General features: G+C 54.0%; 1 protein-coding gene across 6 annotated transcripts in view; it reads left to right on the plus strand.

Moving 5' to 3' along the window:
- Window positions 1–986: 986 nt before the first annotated feature.
- The window catches only part of GGT5 (gamma-glutamyltransferase 5), a 47,566-nt gene continuing 32,475 nt past the window's right edge, over window positions 987–16,077 (plus strand). For 2 of the 6 annotated variants that reach the window (XR_004178838.1, XR_004178837.1), the window contains exons 1-8: window positions 987–1,621; window positions 2,260–2,413; window positions 2,937–3,083; window positions 7,237–7,373; window positions 7,736–7,926; window positions 8,334–8,440; window positions 8,572–8,741; window positions 8,882–8,992. Coding sequence is in view for 4 of the 6 variants with exons in the window: in XM_031656047.1 (XP_031511907.1) it covers window positions 1,298–1,621; window positions 2,260–2,413; window positions 2,937–3,083; window positions 7,237–7,373; window positions 7,736–7,926; window positions 8,334–8,440; window positions 8,572–8,741; window positions 8,882–8,992; window positions 14,660–14,806 (1,488 nt within the window). In the remaining 2 variants the exon portion in view is untranslated. Of the gene's footprint in view, window positions 1,622–2,255; window positions 2,414–2,936; window positions 3,084–7,236; window positions 7,374–7,735; window positions 7,927–8,333; window positions 8,441–8,571; window positions 8,742–8,881; window positions 8,993–14,659; window positions 15,120–16,077 lie in introns of those variants that run through there. The other 4 variants (XM_031656047.1, XM_021933523.2, XM_031656048.1 and 1 more) reach the window with 4 other exon arrangements.

Consider the following 16,077-nt stretch of genomic DNA (forward strand, 5'->3'; position numbering starts at 1 on the left):
GTGCTGGGATTACAGGCTTGAGCCACCGCGCCCGGCCGCAGATTTTTTTTTTTTAATGTAAGGGAGCAAGGCTGACTCTGGGGCCTGGGTAGGAGGCCATTGCAATAACCCAGGTGAGACGGGTTGGTGGCTTGGACCAATGTGGTGGAGATGGAGGTAGAACCTCCAACCTGAGTCGCTGGTGGGTTGGATGTGGGGAAGGAAGAAAGTGACCAATCCAGGATGGCTCCAGGGTGTAGGCGCTGAGCAAAAGGGGGAGTGGTTGTGTCCATTTCTAAGACAACGAGGACTAGGAGATGAGCCATTTTGCGGGGAATGTTGGAAGGAAAATCAAAAGTACAGTTTAGGTCATGGTATGTTTGAAATGTTTCTTAGACACCTGGCGCAGGTATCTTGTGCATAGCTGGGTATAAGTGTCTGGAGTGTAGGGAGAGGACTGGCTGGAGATAAAGTTGGGGAGTTACCAGCACACAGGTTGCATCTCATGCCATGAGCCTAGATGGACTCACCCAGGGAGAACAGATAGATGCACAAGGACCACGGACCAAGCCTGGGGCCCCCAACATCAGGAGTCGAGGGAGGTGGGAGGAAAACCAAAGCCTGGCAGGGTAGGGGAGGTGGGTGCAGGGTCCTGGGCCGTTCCCTCTTGGGGCTTTGGTTTCCCCATCTGTAACCATTTTCCCCATTTTGCCCCGGAAGCCAAAACAGTTGACAAGGCTGGAAGCAGACAGGTTGGGGAAGCAAGGGACTCTGTTAGCCCAGAGTCCATCTCATAATGCAGAGATGGAAACTGAAGCCTGGAGCAGGCCAGGGGCTGTCTGAAGGGTCCATGACCGCTCACCTGCCCTGCCCTACTCAATGCCCGGGAGACAGTGCCAGCCCACCAAGCCCCGAGCCTGCTGGACCGGTGTGCACAGGCTCTCCCACTGGGCACAGGTGAGGCCCCACGGGGGTCCCCCACTCCCACCCCCCAGGTCCACTAGGACTGACCAGAACACCCCTGCAAAGGATCAGTGCCTCACGGACAGGCTGTGACTCCCTGGCACTGGGGGACAGGGAGTCTATGGGGAACCCCCAACCCCAACCTGCAGAGATTGAGGGATTGGGAAGGTCCCCCTTGGGAATGGGCGAGCTGAGGTGATCCTGGGAGAGGGCCAGGCTGGACAAAGGCCTGGAAGGTTGAGTGGAGATGGGTTGGTGGGACAGGGTGGGGCTCCTGGGGCCAGTTTGTGCAGGGCCCCTTGGGCCTGGCCATGGACTTTGTGGGGAGCCACAGGTGGTCTGAGCAGGGAGGGACATGGTCGGGTGTGGGCTCCAGAAAGCTCACTCTGGCTGCTGTAGCTGGGGGGCCACACGTAGGGGTGATGGCGAACCCCTGGGAAGGCCTGGAAGCCACAGGTTTGAGTGCTGGGATGTGCCATGCAGGGGCCCAGTGGATCGGGGTGCCCGGGGAGCTCCGCGGCTACGCCGAGGCCCACCGCCGCCATGGCCGCCTGCCCTGGGCGCAGCTGTTCCAGCCCACCATCGCCCTGCTCCGAGGGGGGCATGTGGTGGCCCCCGTCCTCAGCCAGTTCCTGCACAACGGCTTCCTGCGGCCTTCCTTGCAGGCGTCAACCCTGCGGTGAGCCCCACATGGTGGCCCTGGGCTCCTGGGTTCAAGGCCACATCCTGTCTGGGCCCAGTCCACACCCCAGCTCTGCCTCAGTCCCTCCTACACTGGAGGATTGACCCTTGGGGTGCTGGGGACCTTAAGGCCCAGACAGAGAGCACTTTCCTGTTTCAGTTTATGGCCTTCCGGTCCCCTGTGGCACAGCCTAACTCGGGTGAGGCTGCGGGGAGTTTGTCGCCCAAGTGCTAGGACTCCACGGTGTGGATTTGGGCTCTGCCACCAGCCCTGGCCCCGGCCTCCTCCTCCCTCTCTCTGTCATGGCAGGAGGGCTTCAACTGCCATTGTCACCCGCCCCACCCAGCCCACTGGCAGCCCCTCCCAGGAGTGAGGAGATGACAGGCCCTAGGTGGACCCAGGCCCCACTGGGAAATCTGCCCTCCCTGGACCAGGGCCATGAGCGGGGTGGGTGGTGTCAGTCCCACCACCTCCTAGGGAATCTGTCCCCCGGTGTCCACCCTAGCGCCTCGGGACCCTGGGTCAGGGCACCCCCACTGTAGGGTCCTGAGGACTCCACCCACGAGAGCCCCGAAAGAGTGTGGCTGCCTCTAGGACCTGCCCCCACCCTGAGGCTCCCCCCATCCCCCAGCCAGCTCTTCTTCAACGGGACAGAACCCCTGAGGCCTCAGGACCCACTCCCATGGCCTGCGCTGGCCACCACCCTGGAGACCGTGGCCACAGAGGGTGCGGAGGTCTTCTACACGGGGAGGCTGGGCCAGATGCTGGTGGAGGACATTGCCAAGGAAGGTCAGCCTCCTTGAGATCCCATGCCCTGTCCCTGCTGGAGGAAGAGCCAAGTTCTGGGCACTGGGGGTTGAGGGCAGGCTCCTTCCCAGGCCCTGAGGGAGTGCTGGAGGTGCCTGGGACCCCGAGAGGTCATGCACCTAGCTCTGCCAGCCCAAGGACCCCTGTGGTCCAGGACCTCAGAGTGCAGAGCCTGCGGGTTAGAGCCAGCAGAGGGGCGTTACTGATGGTCACAACAGGCCTGGGTAGCTGAGCTGACCGTTCTCACAGGCTCTCAAAGGCCAGCTCCCTCTCCCATCTTCCCCTTCACCTCCCCAGCCTCCCTGCCTCTGGTCTCTGTCCACCCCTCCATGCTTGACCCCAGGGGGCCGGTCCTGAGGCCACCGCCTACAGACCAACCATGACCCTCTGTGTCCACAAGGCTAGAGCACGAGTGGGATCCCATTGTGTGACCTGACACCAGTGGCTATTCCTCCCTGCCTCAGTTTCCCCATCTGTTCATGGAGCCCTCTCCGTCTCACCCCAGGGAGCCAGCTGACGCTGCAGGACCTGGCCAAATTCCAGCCCGAGGTAGTGGACGCTCTGGAGGTGCCCCTGGGGGACTATACCCTGTACTCACCACCGCCACCTGCAGGGGGTGCCATTCTCAGCTTCATCCTCAATGTGCTAAGAGGTAAAGCCCCTGCCCAGAGCTCTGGCCCCCCACACCCGGGAACTCAGACTCCAAGCCCAGCCAAGGCCCAGCTCAGCCTCCTCCTCCATAAACCGGGTTCACAGATGCACAATGTGAAGACTGAGCTGTGTAAACCAGTCATGATGGTGGGTTTTAGAGCTGACCTCCGGCTCCACCCATACGTGAGGCTTTGCTGAAGGGTGTGACATCGTTTGTCCAGAGTCCTCCTCCCACTAGGTGACCAGTCCCAGACTCAGAAGCAGGTGGGCTGTGTGGGTGGTGGGCTGCCCATCACGGACATGCACCTGGGGGAGTGAAACCAGCCCAGCCCAAGGCAGCCTGCAGGGGGTTCTGGCAGTGCCAAGGCCTGGGGCTGTCTGCGCTGGCTTAATATTAGTGTCCTGTGTCTGCCATTACAAATCACCACAAGCTTGGTGGCTTAAAATAACAGCAATGTGTCCTCTCACAGTTCTGGAAGCCAGAAGCCCGATATCTAGGTGTCCACAGGGCTGCATTCCCTTGGGGGCTCCAGGGGAGAGTCTGTTCTTTGCCTTGTTGACCTAAATAAAAAACAGAACAAGGCTGTTGTTTCTTTGAACAACATTCAGAGAAAATGATGTTTATTCCAGAGTAGGCATCGCGGTGGGAATACCCACGCTACGGTAAACTGTGTGTGTGTTCAGGGAGGTGAAGGAAGACAAAGGTTCTCAAAAAGAAAATGAGGAAGAGTATATAATTTTTTTGCTTATAATCAATGATAATTTATTGTATATTTTATTTTTTTCATTGCATTGTTATTATTATTATTGAGATGGTGTCTTGCTCTGTCACTTAGGCTAGAGCACAGTGGCACAATCTCGGTTCACTGCAAGCTCTACTTCCTGGGTTCAAGCAGTTCTCCTGACTCAGCCTCCCAAGTAGCTGGGATTACAGGCATGGGCCACCACATGCCGCTGATTTTTATCTTTTTTTTTTTTCCTTTTTTTTTTTTGAGACAGAGTCTTGATCTGTCGCCCAGACTAGAGTGCAATGGCATGATCTCAGCTCATTGCAACCTCTGCCTCTCAGGTACAAGCGATTCTCCTGCCTCAGCCTCTCAAGTAGCTGGGATTACAGGTGCCTGCCATCATACCCGGTTAATTTTTGTATTTTTGGTAGAGATAAGTTTGCCATGTTGATCAGGCTGGTCTTGAACTCCTGATGTCAGGTGATCCGCCCACCTCGGCCTCCCAAAGTGCTAGGATTACAGGCTTGAGCCACCATGCCCAGATGATTTTTTTCTTTTTAGTAGAGACGGGGTTTCACCATGTTGGCCTGGCTGGTCTTGAACTCTTGACCTTAACTGACCCACTTGCCTTAGCCTCCCAAAGTGCTGGGATTTCAGACGTGAGCCACCTCTGCCTGGCTATTTTATTTTTATTTCATTAGTTTTGGGGGAACACGTGGTGTTCGGCTGCATGGAAAAGTTATTTAGTGGATGACTTCTTTTTTTGAGATGGAATCTCACTCTGTGGCCCAGGCTGGAGAGCAGTGGCATGATCTTAGCTCACTGCAACCTCTGCCTCCCAGATTCAAGCAATTCTCCAGTCTCAGCCTTTTTTAGTAAAAAAGGGGTTTCACCATGTTGGCCAGGCTGGTCTCGAACTCCTGACTTCAAGTGATCTGCCTGCCTCAGCCTCCCAAAGTGCTGGGATTACAGGCATGAGCCACTGTGCCTGTCCTTTAGTGGTGATTTCTGAGACCTTGGTGCACCCATTACCCAAGCAGTACACACTGTACCTAGTGTGTAGTCTTTTATCCCTCATCTGCCTCCCACCCTTCCCCTTGAGTTCCCACGGTCCATTATAGCATTATCCCCCCGAGACAGAGTCTCGCTCTGTCACCAAAGCTGGGGTGCAATGGTGCATCTCGGTTCACTACAACCTCCGCCACCTGGATTCAAGTGATTTTCCTGCCTCAGCCTCCCAAGTAGCGCCTGCCACCACATCTTTTTTTTTTTTTTTTGTATTATTAGTAAAGATGGGGTTTCACCATGTTGGCCAGGCTGGTCTTGAACTCCTGACCTCAGGTGATCCGCCTGCCTTGTCCTCCCAAAGTGCTGGGATTATAGGTGTGAGCCACCATGCTGGGCTCCATTATATCATTCCGGTTTTTTGGAGATGGAGTTTCACTCTTGTCACCCAGGCTGGAGTGCAACGGTGAGCTCTCAGCTCACTGCAACCTCCACCTCCCGGTTCAAGCGATTCTCCTGCCTCAGCCTCCCTAGTAGCTAGGACTACCCGTGTGTGCCACCATGCCCAGCTAATTTTTATATTATTAGTAGAGACAGGGTTTCATCATGTTAGCCAGACTGGTCTCGAACTCCTGAACTCAGGTGATTCACCCGCCTTGGCCTCCCAAAGTGCTAGGATTATAGGCATAAACTACTGCGCCTGGCCCAGTATATTGTTTTTATTCCTTTGCGTCCTCATAGCTTAGCTTTGGTATATAAAGCTAAGCTTAGCTTTGCGTCCTCATAGCTTAGCTTTGGTATATAACTGTTTTGGGCTTGGCTTGGTAGCTCATGCCTGTAATCCCAGCGCTTTGGGAGGCCAAGGCGGGCAGATCACAAGGTCAGGAGATTGAGACCATCCTGGATAGCACAGTGAAACCCTGTCTCTACTAAAAATACAAAAAATTAGCCAGGCATGGTGGTGGGCGCCTGTAGTCCCAGCTGCTTGGGAGGCTGAGGCAGGAGAATGGTGTGAACCCAGGAGATGGAGCTTGCAGTGAGCCGAGATCATGCCACTGCTCTCCAGCCTGGGGGACAGAGTGAGATCCGTCTCAAACAAACAAACAAACAAACAAAGAAAAAACCGTTTTGAAATGATCATCTTTGGTTACTGGGATGCATGGAAAAGTGATAAGGGTGGCACTAGTCTGAGGCTGGACAGGCCACTCCTGGGCAGATGTCTTTGCAGAAGTATTTTTTGTGTAAGGTTGTGATGGCCTTTGTGTAAGGTTGTGAGTTGTTTGTTTTTTGAGGCAGGGTCTTGCTCTGTCACCTGGGCTGGAGTGCAGTGGCACTGTCAAGGCTCACTGCAGCCTCAACCTCACCTCAATCCTGTCACCTCAGCCTTCCAAAGTGCTGGGATTACAGGTGTGAACCACCACATGTGGCTGCAGCTCTATTTTGACAATTTTCACCGCCTCTTACCACTTCCAGTGGCTGCCAGCGTTCCTTGGCTTGTGGCTGCCTCACTCCAGTCTCTGTCTCCATGGTCACACTGGTTTCTCCTCTGCTCTGTGTGTCCTCTCCTCTGTGTGTCTGTCTTACAAGTACACTGTGATCACATTCAGGGCACATCTAGATAACCCAGGATCATCTCCTCCTCTCAAAATGTTTTACATACTTTAGGCTGGGTGTGGTAGCTCATGCCTGTAATCCCAGCACTTTGGGAGGCTAAGGCGGGTGGATCACTTGAGGTCAGGAGTTGGAGACCAGCCTGGCTAACACAGTGAAGCCCCATCTCTACTAAAAATACAAAAATTAGCCAGGCATGGTGGCGTGCGCCTGCAGTCCTAGCTACTCAGAAGGCTGAGGCGAAAGAATAACTTGAATCCAGGAGGTGGAGATTGCAGTAAGCTGAGATCGCGCCACACACTCCAGCCTGGGCGACAGAGGAAGACTCCTCCAAAAAACACAAAAAAGGCGGGGCATGATGGCTCATGCCTGTAATCCCAGCACTTTGGGAGGCCAAGGCAGACAGATCACTTGAGGCCAGGAGTTTGAGACCAGCCTGAACAACATGGCGAAACCCTGTCTCTACTAAAAATACAAAAAAAGAAAAAATTAGCTGGGCGTGGTGGCGAACGCACGTAGTATCAGCTACTCAGGAGACTGAGGCACAAGAACCCCTTGAACCTGGGAGATGGAGGTTGCAGTGAGCTGAGACTGCACCATTGCACTCCAGCCTGGGCGACAGAGTGAGACTCTGTCTCAAAAAAAATCGTTAACATACTTTTCCACTTAAGGTATTAGTCACTCTTGTGCTGTGTAAGTAGTATCCACAGGTTTTGGGAATTAGGATGTGGGTGGAGCTCTCTGGGGAGGGGGGCAACATTCAACCCTTTACATAGGGTGACCCCAACCTGTGCCCCGACCCCTCTCCAGGGTTCAACTTCTCAGCAGAGTCTGTGGCCAGGCCTGAGGGGAGGGTGAACATGTACCACCACCTTGTGGAGACGCTCAAGTTTGCCAGGGGGCAGAGGTGGAGGCTGGGGGACCCTCGCAGCCACCCGAAGCTCCAGGTGAGGTTGCTGAGGTTGCTGGGATGGGGGGCTGTCCTCTCTGGCTCAGGACTTAGCATGAAAGGAGGGTCAGGCCTGGCAGGGGGAGGTTGGAGGGAGATGTATGTGGTTCTAGGCCAGGGCAGGACTGAAAGGGATCCCGGGGTGGCAGGTACGGGGGTCAGATGCAGGAGTGGCACCATATCTCAAAGGACCTGGAGGGTGGGCAGAGTCTAGACTTAGCCTGCGCTTGAGGGAGGCCTGGCCACAAGGTAGAGGACAGGCTGGAGGTGGCCCCCATGGGAGCTGAGCTTGTCCTGCCCTTGGTTCTATGGATCCCGCTTGGCCCCTCACTGATCCTGCCACCTGCCCACCCACCCCAGAATGCCTCCCGGGACCTGCTAGAGGAGACCCTGGCCCAGCTCATCCGCCAACAGATCGATGGCCGGGGGGACCACCAGCTCAGCCACTACAGCTTGGCCGAGGCCTGGGGCCACGGGACAGGCACATCCCATGTGTCTGTGCTGGGGGAGGATGGCAGTGCCGTGGCTGCCACCAGCACCATCAACACACCGTGCGTGGGGCCTGGGGGAAGGCTGGTGGCCTCACTCCTCCTCTCCTAGACCTGCACTCCCCCAGCCCCATGTCCCCTCACTTGTCCCCATGGGGCAGCACCTTGCTTTTGCCCTTTGTCTCCTCCTCTGTTTCAAAAGAGGCCCCCACCCCTGACATCTCTGGCTGGAAGGGCTGCTGCTGGGGTGGCCCCGAGCTAAGACTTACCTGGGAATGGGCGGCCTCACTCAGAAGGGTGCCCTGATATGGGGGCACAGGTGGGTCTTTGGGGACCCCTCCTGGGTGATGCCAGGGAGAGAACAGTGGCTCCAGCATGCTTCGGGGCAGCTGTAAAGTGAGGGGGTCCTGCAAGGTGGGCAGGGCAGGCGGTGTCTGGTGGGAGCCCAGGCTCTGCCTCCACGGCTGCAGCTTTGGAGCGATGGTGTATTCACCACGGACAGGCATCATCCTCAACAACGAGCTCCTGGACTTATGCGAGCGATGCCCCCGGGGTTCCGGCACCACCCCCTCACCTGGTGAGAACAAGGCTTCCCACCTGGGATCCACAAGGGCCCCCCACCAGGGGAGAGGAGAGAGGGGGCTGGGCTGGGGCTGCATGCTGACCCCTGGATGGGTCACTGCACTTGCTAAGCCGCTGTTTGCTCAGCAGTGAATGGAGACAGGGTGGGTGGAGCTCCCGGAGGGTGCTGGCCCCCAGTTCCAGGCGAGCGGTCCCCATCCTCCATGGTGCCCTCCATCCTGATCAGCAAAGCCCAGGGGTCGAAGCTAGTGATTGGCGGGGCTGGCGGGGAGCTCATCATCTCTGCCGTGGCCCAGGTGAGTCTGGGGGGGCTCTGGGCTCCAGTGTCTCCTCTCTGGGCAGCATACTGTCTGACTCTCCCTGGAGTGGGGATGTGAGGGCTGAAGTAGGGTAGAGGGTACCCCCTTTCTCCCTGCATCCCTCATCTCTCCCCCAGGCCATCATGAACAAGCTGTGGCTTGGCTTTGACCTGAGAGCGGCCATTGCAGCCCCCATCCTGCATGTCAACAGTAAGGGCCGTGTGGAGTACGAGCCCAGCTTCAGCCAGGTGAGGCTGAGGTCCAAGCTGGATGCCTAGGGCAGAGCCCACTCCCCAAGTCCGTGCTGCTCAAAGCCACCTGAGAGGAACTCAGTCACTGAGATTCTTAGGCCAGGTACACTTCAGCTTTGGGGGGCCATAGGAGTTGGGGACCTCGATGGGTGAGGCTGTCAGTGACCTCCAGGCCAGTTCTGTGGCCTCCAAGACAGACAGTAGGGTGTTGTCTACACTGCTCCCAGGCTGAGGATCTCAGCAACTTGGTCTCTCTGGTCTGTCATTGATGCCATTTTTCAGAAGTGAGTTTTCCTAGCTGGGGCCTCTCAGACTCTCCCTCATGGTGACTATTTCCTTGTGTGATTTGTAACTTATATATTTGTGACTTTATTTGTAAAAGAGGTTGTTTTTCCTGTGGCAGTCTATAAAGTGATTTTCTTCTGGGGCATTGGTGGTAATTTTTACTACAGGTGTGTGCCACCACACCTGGATAGTTTTTATTTTTTTGTTTTTCGTAGAGACAGGGTCTCTCGCCATGTTGCCTAGGCTGGTCTTGAACTCCTGAGCTCACGCAATCTTCCCACCTTGGCCTCCCAAAATGCTGGAATTATAGGTGTGAGCCACCATGTCTGGCCTACAAACATTTTTTTGATTCCCCACAAAAGCCCAGGGTGCAGCTCCAGGGGCTGAATTCTCCTGGTTGACTCCTCCTCCATCCATAGACAGAGACTTGCCTTCCTTGGAGAATCTTTGGGTTGATGGATGCCCTTTGTTATGACCTATTTAAAAGATTGATAGGTCCGGGCACTGTGGTCATGGCTGTAATCCCAGCACTTTGGGAGGCAGAGGCAGGTGGATAACCTGAGGTGAGGACTTCCAGGCCAGCCTGGCCAACATGGTGAAACCCCGTCTCTAGTAAAAATACAAAAATTAGCCAGGCATGGTGGCGCACACCTGTAATCCCAGCTACTCAGGAGGCTGAGGCAGGAGAATCGCTTGAACCTGGGAGGCGGAGGTTGCAGTGAGCTGAGATCGTGCCATTGCACGATTTTTGTTGCCTGGGCAACAAACGCAAAATTCTGTCTCAAAAAAAAAAAAAAAAAAGATTGATATATTTTCAAGGCTCCAAACTTGGTTCCTGAGGTCAGTTCAGTTCAGCTAACTGAGGTTCAAGGTCCTCAAAGCTGCCTCTCCTGTTATGAGATTTCTTCGGTCTCAAGTCCACCTTCCAAGCCCTTAGAACCTGAGAACCATGGACTGGGACCTTAGTGTAGTAACAGAGTGTAGTCCCCAACAGTCTTAGTCTTCACACCTTGAGACTAAGGACCTCAGCCTGTTAGGCTCAAATTCTTGGAGTTTGCAGGTCTCCCTCCCCATGTAGGGTCCTTCGCATGACAGGAAGACCCTCTCAGGGCTCTCAGGTTCCAGGGATCTTAGATATGGAGGATTTCAAGATCCAGGGCACATGCTTTGGAGCCCTCCTCCCTTGACTCTTTATTTATTTATTTATTTATTTATTTATTTATTTAGGCAGTCTCACTCTGTCACTCAGGCTGGAGTGCAGTGGCACAATCTTGCCTCACCACAACCTCCGCTTCCCAGGTTCAAGCAATTCTTCTGCCTCAGCCTCTGAGTAGCTGGGACTACAGGCGTGCAAACCAAGCCTGGCTAATTTTTGTATTTTTAGTAAAGACGGGGTTTCCGGCCGGGCGCGGTGGCTCAAGCCTGTAATCCCAGCACTTTGGGAGGCCGAGACGGGCGGATCACGAGGTCAGGAGATCGAGACCATCCTGGCTAACACGGTGAAACCCTGTCTCTACTAAAAAATACAAAAAACTAGCCGGGCGAAGTGGCGGGCGCCTGTGGTCCCAGCTACTCGGGAGGCTGAGGCAGGAGAATGGCGTGAACCCGGGAGGCGGAGCTTGCAGTGAGCTGAGATCCGGCCACCGCACTCCAGCCTGGGCGACAGAGCCAGACTCAGTCTCAAAAAAAAAAAAAAAAAAAAAAAAAAGACGGGGTTTCCTCATGTTGGCCAGGCTGGTCTGGAACTCCCAACCTCAAGTGAGCTGCCCACCTTGGCCTCCCAAAATGCTGGGCTTACGGGCATGAGCCACTGTGCCTGGCCCTCCCTTGACTCTTGACTGAAGGACCTTTGTCCTCGTGAACATCAATTCTCAGGACCTTTCACTCTGAGGACCTGAAATGCTGAGAATTTGGGAGATGACAGTCTGGGGACTGGGATTAATGGAATCCAGTGGCCCACGAACTTAAGGTTCTCAGTTCCCTTGGGGAGTTGGAATGTCAGCTATTCAGGTCTAGGGCTTTCCATGGAGTAAATCCTAAACTCTGGGTTGGAGACTTCGAGCCTCCAAGGACCTTCACAGCTAAGGCCCAGGGACTAGGGTGAGGAGAGTCTTTGATCCTCAGAGTCTTGGAGTTTGGCCAGTGGACTCTGAGGAATGGAGTCTCTGAGCACTGTAAGTCCAGCTTTGGCTTCAGTAGTGAGGATCTTGGCCTTCAAGTCTAAGGACAGTGGGCAATTCCACGGATTGTCAGGCACGGGGAACTTATAGCCAAATGTGCAGGGCTCCAAAGACCTCATTTGCCCTGTCAGCAGCTCAGGCCATGTGGCATCACCTGAAGCACCTAGATGTCTCCGGAATCTCAGGCCCTGCGGGGTAAGGTCCCCGGGCCATTAGTCTTTTTTTTTTTCTTTCTTTTTTTGGCTTGTTATTGTTGTTGAGACACAGTTTCACTCTGTCACCCAGGCCGGAGTGCAGTGGCGCGATCTCAGCTCATTGCAACCTCCACCTCCTGGGTTCAAGTGATTCTCCTGCCTCAGCCTCCCGAGTAGCTGGGATTACAGGCCCACACCACCATGCCTGGCTAATTTTTGTATTATTAGTAGAGATGGGGTTTTGCCATGTTGGCCAGGCTGGTCTGGAACTCCTGACCTCAGGTATCCGCCTGCCTCGGCCTCCCAAATTGCTGGGATTACAGGTGTGAGTGACTGCACCCAGCCAAGTTCTCAGGTCATTAGTCTTAAATGGTATCTGGAAACACGGGGCCCTCGTAGCACAGGTCCCTGTACTCTAGAACCTCTGCCCCTTTACAGACTGGTAGTTCGTGAGGACCATAGCCCCCAGGCAAGGTACTTGGCATCTTAGGAACAAGCACAAGGCTAGGGCTACTTTGGTCTCTGACTTCCTTGAAGTCCACAAATTCAGGGTCTTGAGTCTGAGCCTGTAGGCCCCCATGCCCTGAGTGTCTCACACTGTGGGACTGTGTGTGCCTTTAGCTTAGGGATCTAATTTCCTTGGATTCATGGGTATTCACGTCCTTATCCTAGCTGAATTCTCCACCCACAGACACCAGAAGGGCCCTAAAGTTGTGGGTTCCTGGGTGTCTAAGGTCTTGACATCGTGTGTTGAGATCATAGGTCTTTTTTGAAAATTTTTTGAGGCAAGGTCTTGTAACCGCGGATTCATCAAGACAGGGGAATTGCAATAGAGAAAGAGTAATTCAGGCAGAGCCTGCTGGGTGGGAGACCGGAGTTTTATTATTACTCAAATCAGTCTCCCTGAACATTCGGGGAGTAGAGTTTTTTCGTGTTTGTTTTGTTTTGTTTTGTTTTGTTTTTGAGACAGAGTCTTGCTCTGTCGCCCAGGCTGGAGTGCAGTGGCATGATCTGTAACCTCTGCCTCCTGGGGTCAAGCAATTCTCATGTCTCAGCCTCCCAAGTAGCTGGGATTTCAGATGTGTGCCACCAAGCCTGGCTAATTTTTGTATTTTTAGCAGAAACAGGGTTTCTCCATGTTGGCCAGGATGGTCTCGAACTCCTGACCTCAGGTGATCTGCCCACCTCGGCCTCCCAAAGTGCTGGGATTACAGGCATGACCACCGCACCTGGCTAGGGTGCAGTGTTTTTAAGGACAGCTTGGTGGGTTGGGGGAAGCCAATGAGCCAGGAGTGCTGACTGGTCAGGGATGAAATCACAGGGAGTTGGCTGGGCCCGGTGGCTCACGCCTGTAATCCCAGCACTTTGGGAGGCTGAGGTGGGTGGATCACCTGAGGTCGGGAGACCAGCCTGGCCAACATGGCGAAAACCTGTCTCTACTAAAAATACAAAAATTAGCTGGGCATAGTGGCAGGCATCTGTAATCCCAGCTACTGGGGAGGCTGAGGCAAGAGAATCACTTGAATCTGGAAGGGGAAGTTGCAGTGAGCCAAGATCATGCCATTGCATGCCAGCATGGGTGACAGAGCAGGACTCCATCTCAAAAACAGACACACACACACACACAAACCGGGAAATCGTAGAATCTTAGGGAGTTGAAACTGTCTTCTTGAGCTGAGTCAGTTCCTGGGTGGGGGCCACAAGATCAGATGAGCCAGTTAATCCATCTGGATGGTGCCAGCTGATCCATCAAGTGCAGGGTCTGCAAAATATCTCCAACACTGATCTTAGGAGCAGTTTAGGGAGGGTCAGAATCTTGTAGCCTTCAGCTGCATGACTCCTAAACCGTAATTTCTAATCTTGTGGCTAATGTGAGTCCTATGAAGGCAATCTAGTGCTCAGGCAAGAAGGAGGTCTGCTTTGGGAAAGCGCTGTTACTGTCTTTGTTTTAAACTATCAACTAAGTTTCTCTCAAAGTTAGTTCAGCCTACACCCAGGAATGAACAAGGACAACTGGGAGGTTAGAAGCAAGATGGAGTTGATTAAGTTAGATCTCTCACTGTCTCAGTCATAATTTTGCAAAGGTGGTTTCAGTCTTGCTCTTTTGCCCAGGCTGGAGTGCAGTGTCACGATCAAGGCTCACTGTAGCCTCAAACTCCTGGCCTCAAGGGATCCTCCTGCTTCAGCCTCCTGAGTAGCTGGGACTACAAGCACAGGGCCACCACACCCGACTAATTTTTTTTTTCTTTTCTTTTCTTTTTTAATAAAGACGTGATCTCGCTATGTTGCCCAGGCTGGTCTTGAACTCCTGAGCTCAAAAGATCCTCCTGCCTCAGCCTCCAAAAGTGCTGGGATTACAGGTGTGAGCCACCGGGCCCAGCCCAATTTTTGATTTTCTTGTAGAGACGGTGTCTTGCTTTGTTGTTGCCCTGGCTGCTCTCAAACTCCTGGCCTCAAGTGATCCTCCCACCTTGGCTCCCAAGTGGCTAACACTGTAGGTATGTGCCACCATGCCTGCCTTTTTTTTTTTTTCGGAGAAACAGGATCTTTCTGTATTGCCCAGGCTGATCTCAAACTCCTGGCCTCAAGTGATCCTCCTTCCTCAGCCTCCCAAAGTGTTGGGATTACAGGTGTGAGCCACTGTGTCTGGCCTCAGTGTCTAAATCTTGAGAAGCCATGTCCTTCATCGAAGGCCCCCTGAACTCAGATTTGTACTTCAAGGCCCTGGTGTCCTTGGATCCAGAACAGACATGAACTTGCATCTGGAGGTCTTCAGGCCTGGGTGGTGTCCTTCATACATAGTCCCTGGAGGCTGACCTTGTCCTCTATGGGCCTTTAGATCTCTTCCATGCTCCCATCAGGTCCTCCCCTCTTCCTGTGTCTTCAGGCCCTCTTCTTCTCAGTCTTGCCTTTTGATCATTTTTTTCATTTCTTGCAGAGGCCCCTCCCTTCGGGAGATGGGCTGAGCTGCCCTCCCCTGTGAACCTGCTTTCTCTCCTCTCCAGGAGGTACAGAGGGGACTCCAAGACCGTGGCCAGAACCAGACCCAGAGGCCCTTCTTCTTGAACGTGGTCCAGGCCGTGTCCCAGGAGGGGGCCTGTGTGTATGCCGTCTCGGACCTGAGGAAGGGTGGGGAGGCCGCAGGCTACTGAGACACTGCTCTGCCCAGAGCTGAAGTCCGGCCCCACCATGGGTCCTATGTCCAGGCCGGACATGGCTGGGGGACCAAGTACTCCGGCAGGATCTGGACCCCTGGCAGGGGAGTCCAGCTGAGAGTGGAAGAGGTGGCAGGGACCAGCTGGGCAGATGGGAGGCTGAGCCCCGTCCCTGACCCCCTTTCCCAGAGCCCCTGGTGGCCCTGAACGGGCCTCTCTATCCCTCCTCAGGCCTCTTGCCTGGGGCCACTCTCCCACCCGCTCAACCTGTATATCCTCCAGTTCAAGATTAAAGAAGAGGCGGACAGTGGCCTGATTCCATGGTTCTACGTGGGGGAGGGGACCATCGGACAGTGCACAGAGGGGTGCCTGCACCAGGCTCCTATGGTTCTCCACACTGCACCACCATGGAGGTGGGGAAACTGATGCTCGCAGACCAGCCGAACCTCAGCCAGGCCACCCCTGGACAGAGACAAGCGCCACCTCTGCCTCCCCAACACCTCACCACTCTGGTGGCCAGGACTCAGCAGCCTGACTGGCCCCAGTCCTGAGAGCTGGTTAACTGAAAAATCACACAATTCACAAATTTGGAAAAGATACTTTTTCTTTCTTCTTTCCTTTCTTTTTTTCTTTCTTTTCTTTCTTTCTTTTTTTTTTTTTTTTTTTTGAGATAGGGTCTTGCTCTGTCGTTCAGGCTGGAGTGCAGTGGTGCAATCACAGCTCACTGCGCTCTTAACCTCCTGGGCTCAAGCCATCCTTCTGCCTCAGCCTCCCAAGTAACTGGGACTACAGATGTAACCTGGCCAATTTTTACATTTTTTTTTTGTAGAGACAGGGTCTTGCTTTGTTGCCCAGGCTGGTCTTGAACTCCTGGTCTCAAGCCATCCTCCCTCCTCAGCCTCCCAAAGTGCTGGGATTATAGGTGTGAGCCACTATGCCCGACAAGATTTTCTTTTTTTTTTTTTCCTTCAACTTGTATTTTAAGTTCAGGGGCCCATATGTAGGATATGCAGGTTTGTTACATAGATAAACACGTGCTTTGGTTGTTTGTTGCAGAGATCAACCCATCACCTAGGTATTAAGCCCAGCATCCATTAGCTATTCTTCCTGAAGCTCTCCTCCCATCCCCTGACTTTCTTTTTTTTTTTTCCTTTGAAACAAAGTCTCACTCTGTTGCCGAGGCTGGAGTGCAGTGGCACAATCTCAGCTCACTGCAACTTCTGCCTCCCAGCTTCAAGTGATTCTCCTGCCTCCGCCTCCTGAGTAGC

Source organism: Papio anubis, chromosome 16 (assembly GCF_008728515.1).
Source record: "Papio anubis isolate 15944 chromosome 16, Panubis1.0, whole genome shotgun sequence".
NCBI lineage: Eukaryota > Metazoa > Chordata > Mammalia > Primates > Cercopithecidae > Papio > Papio anubis.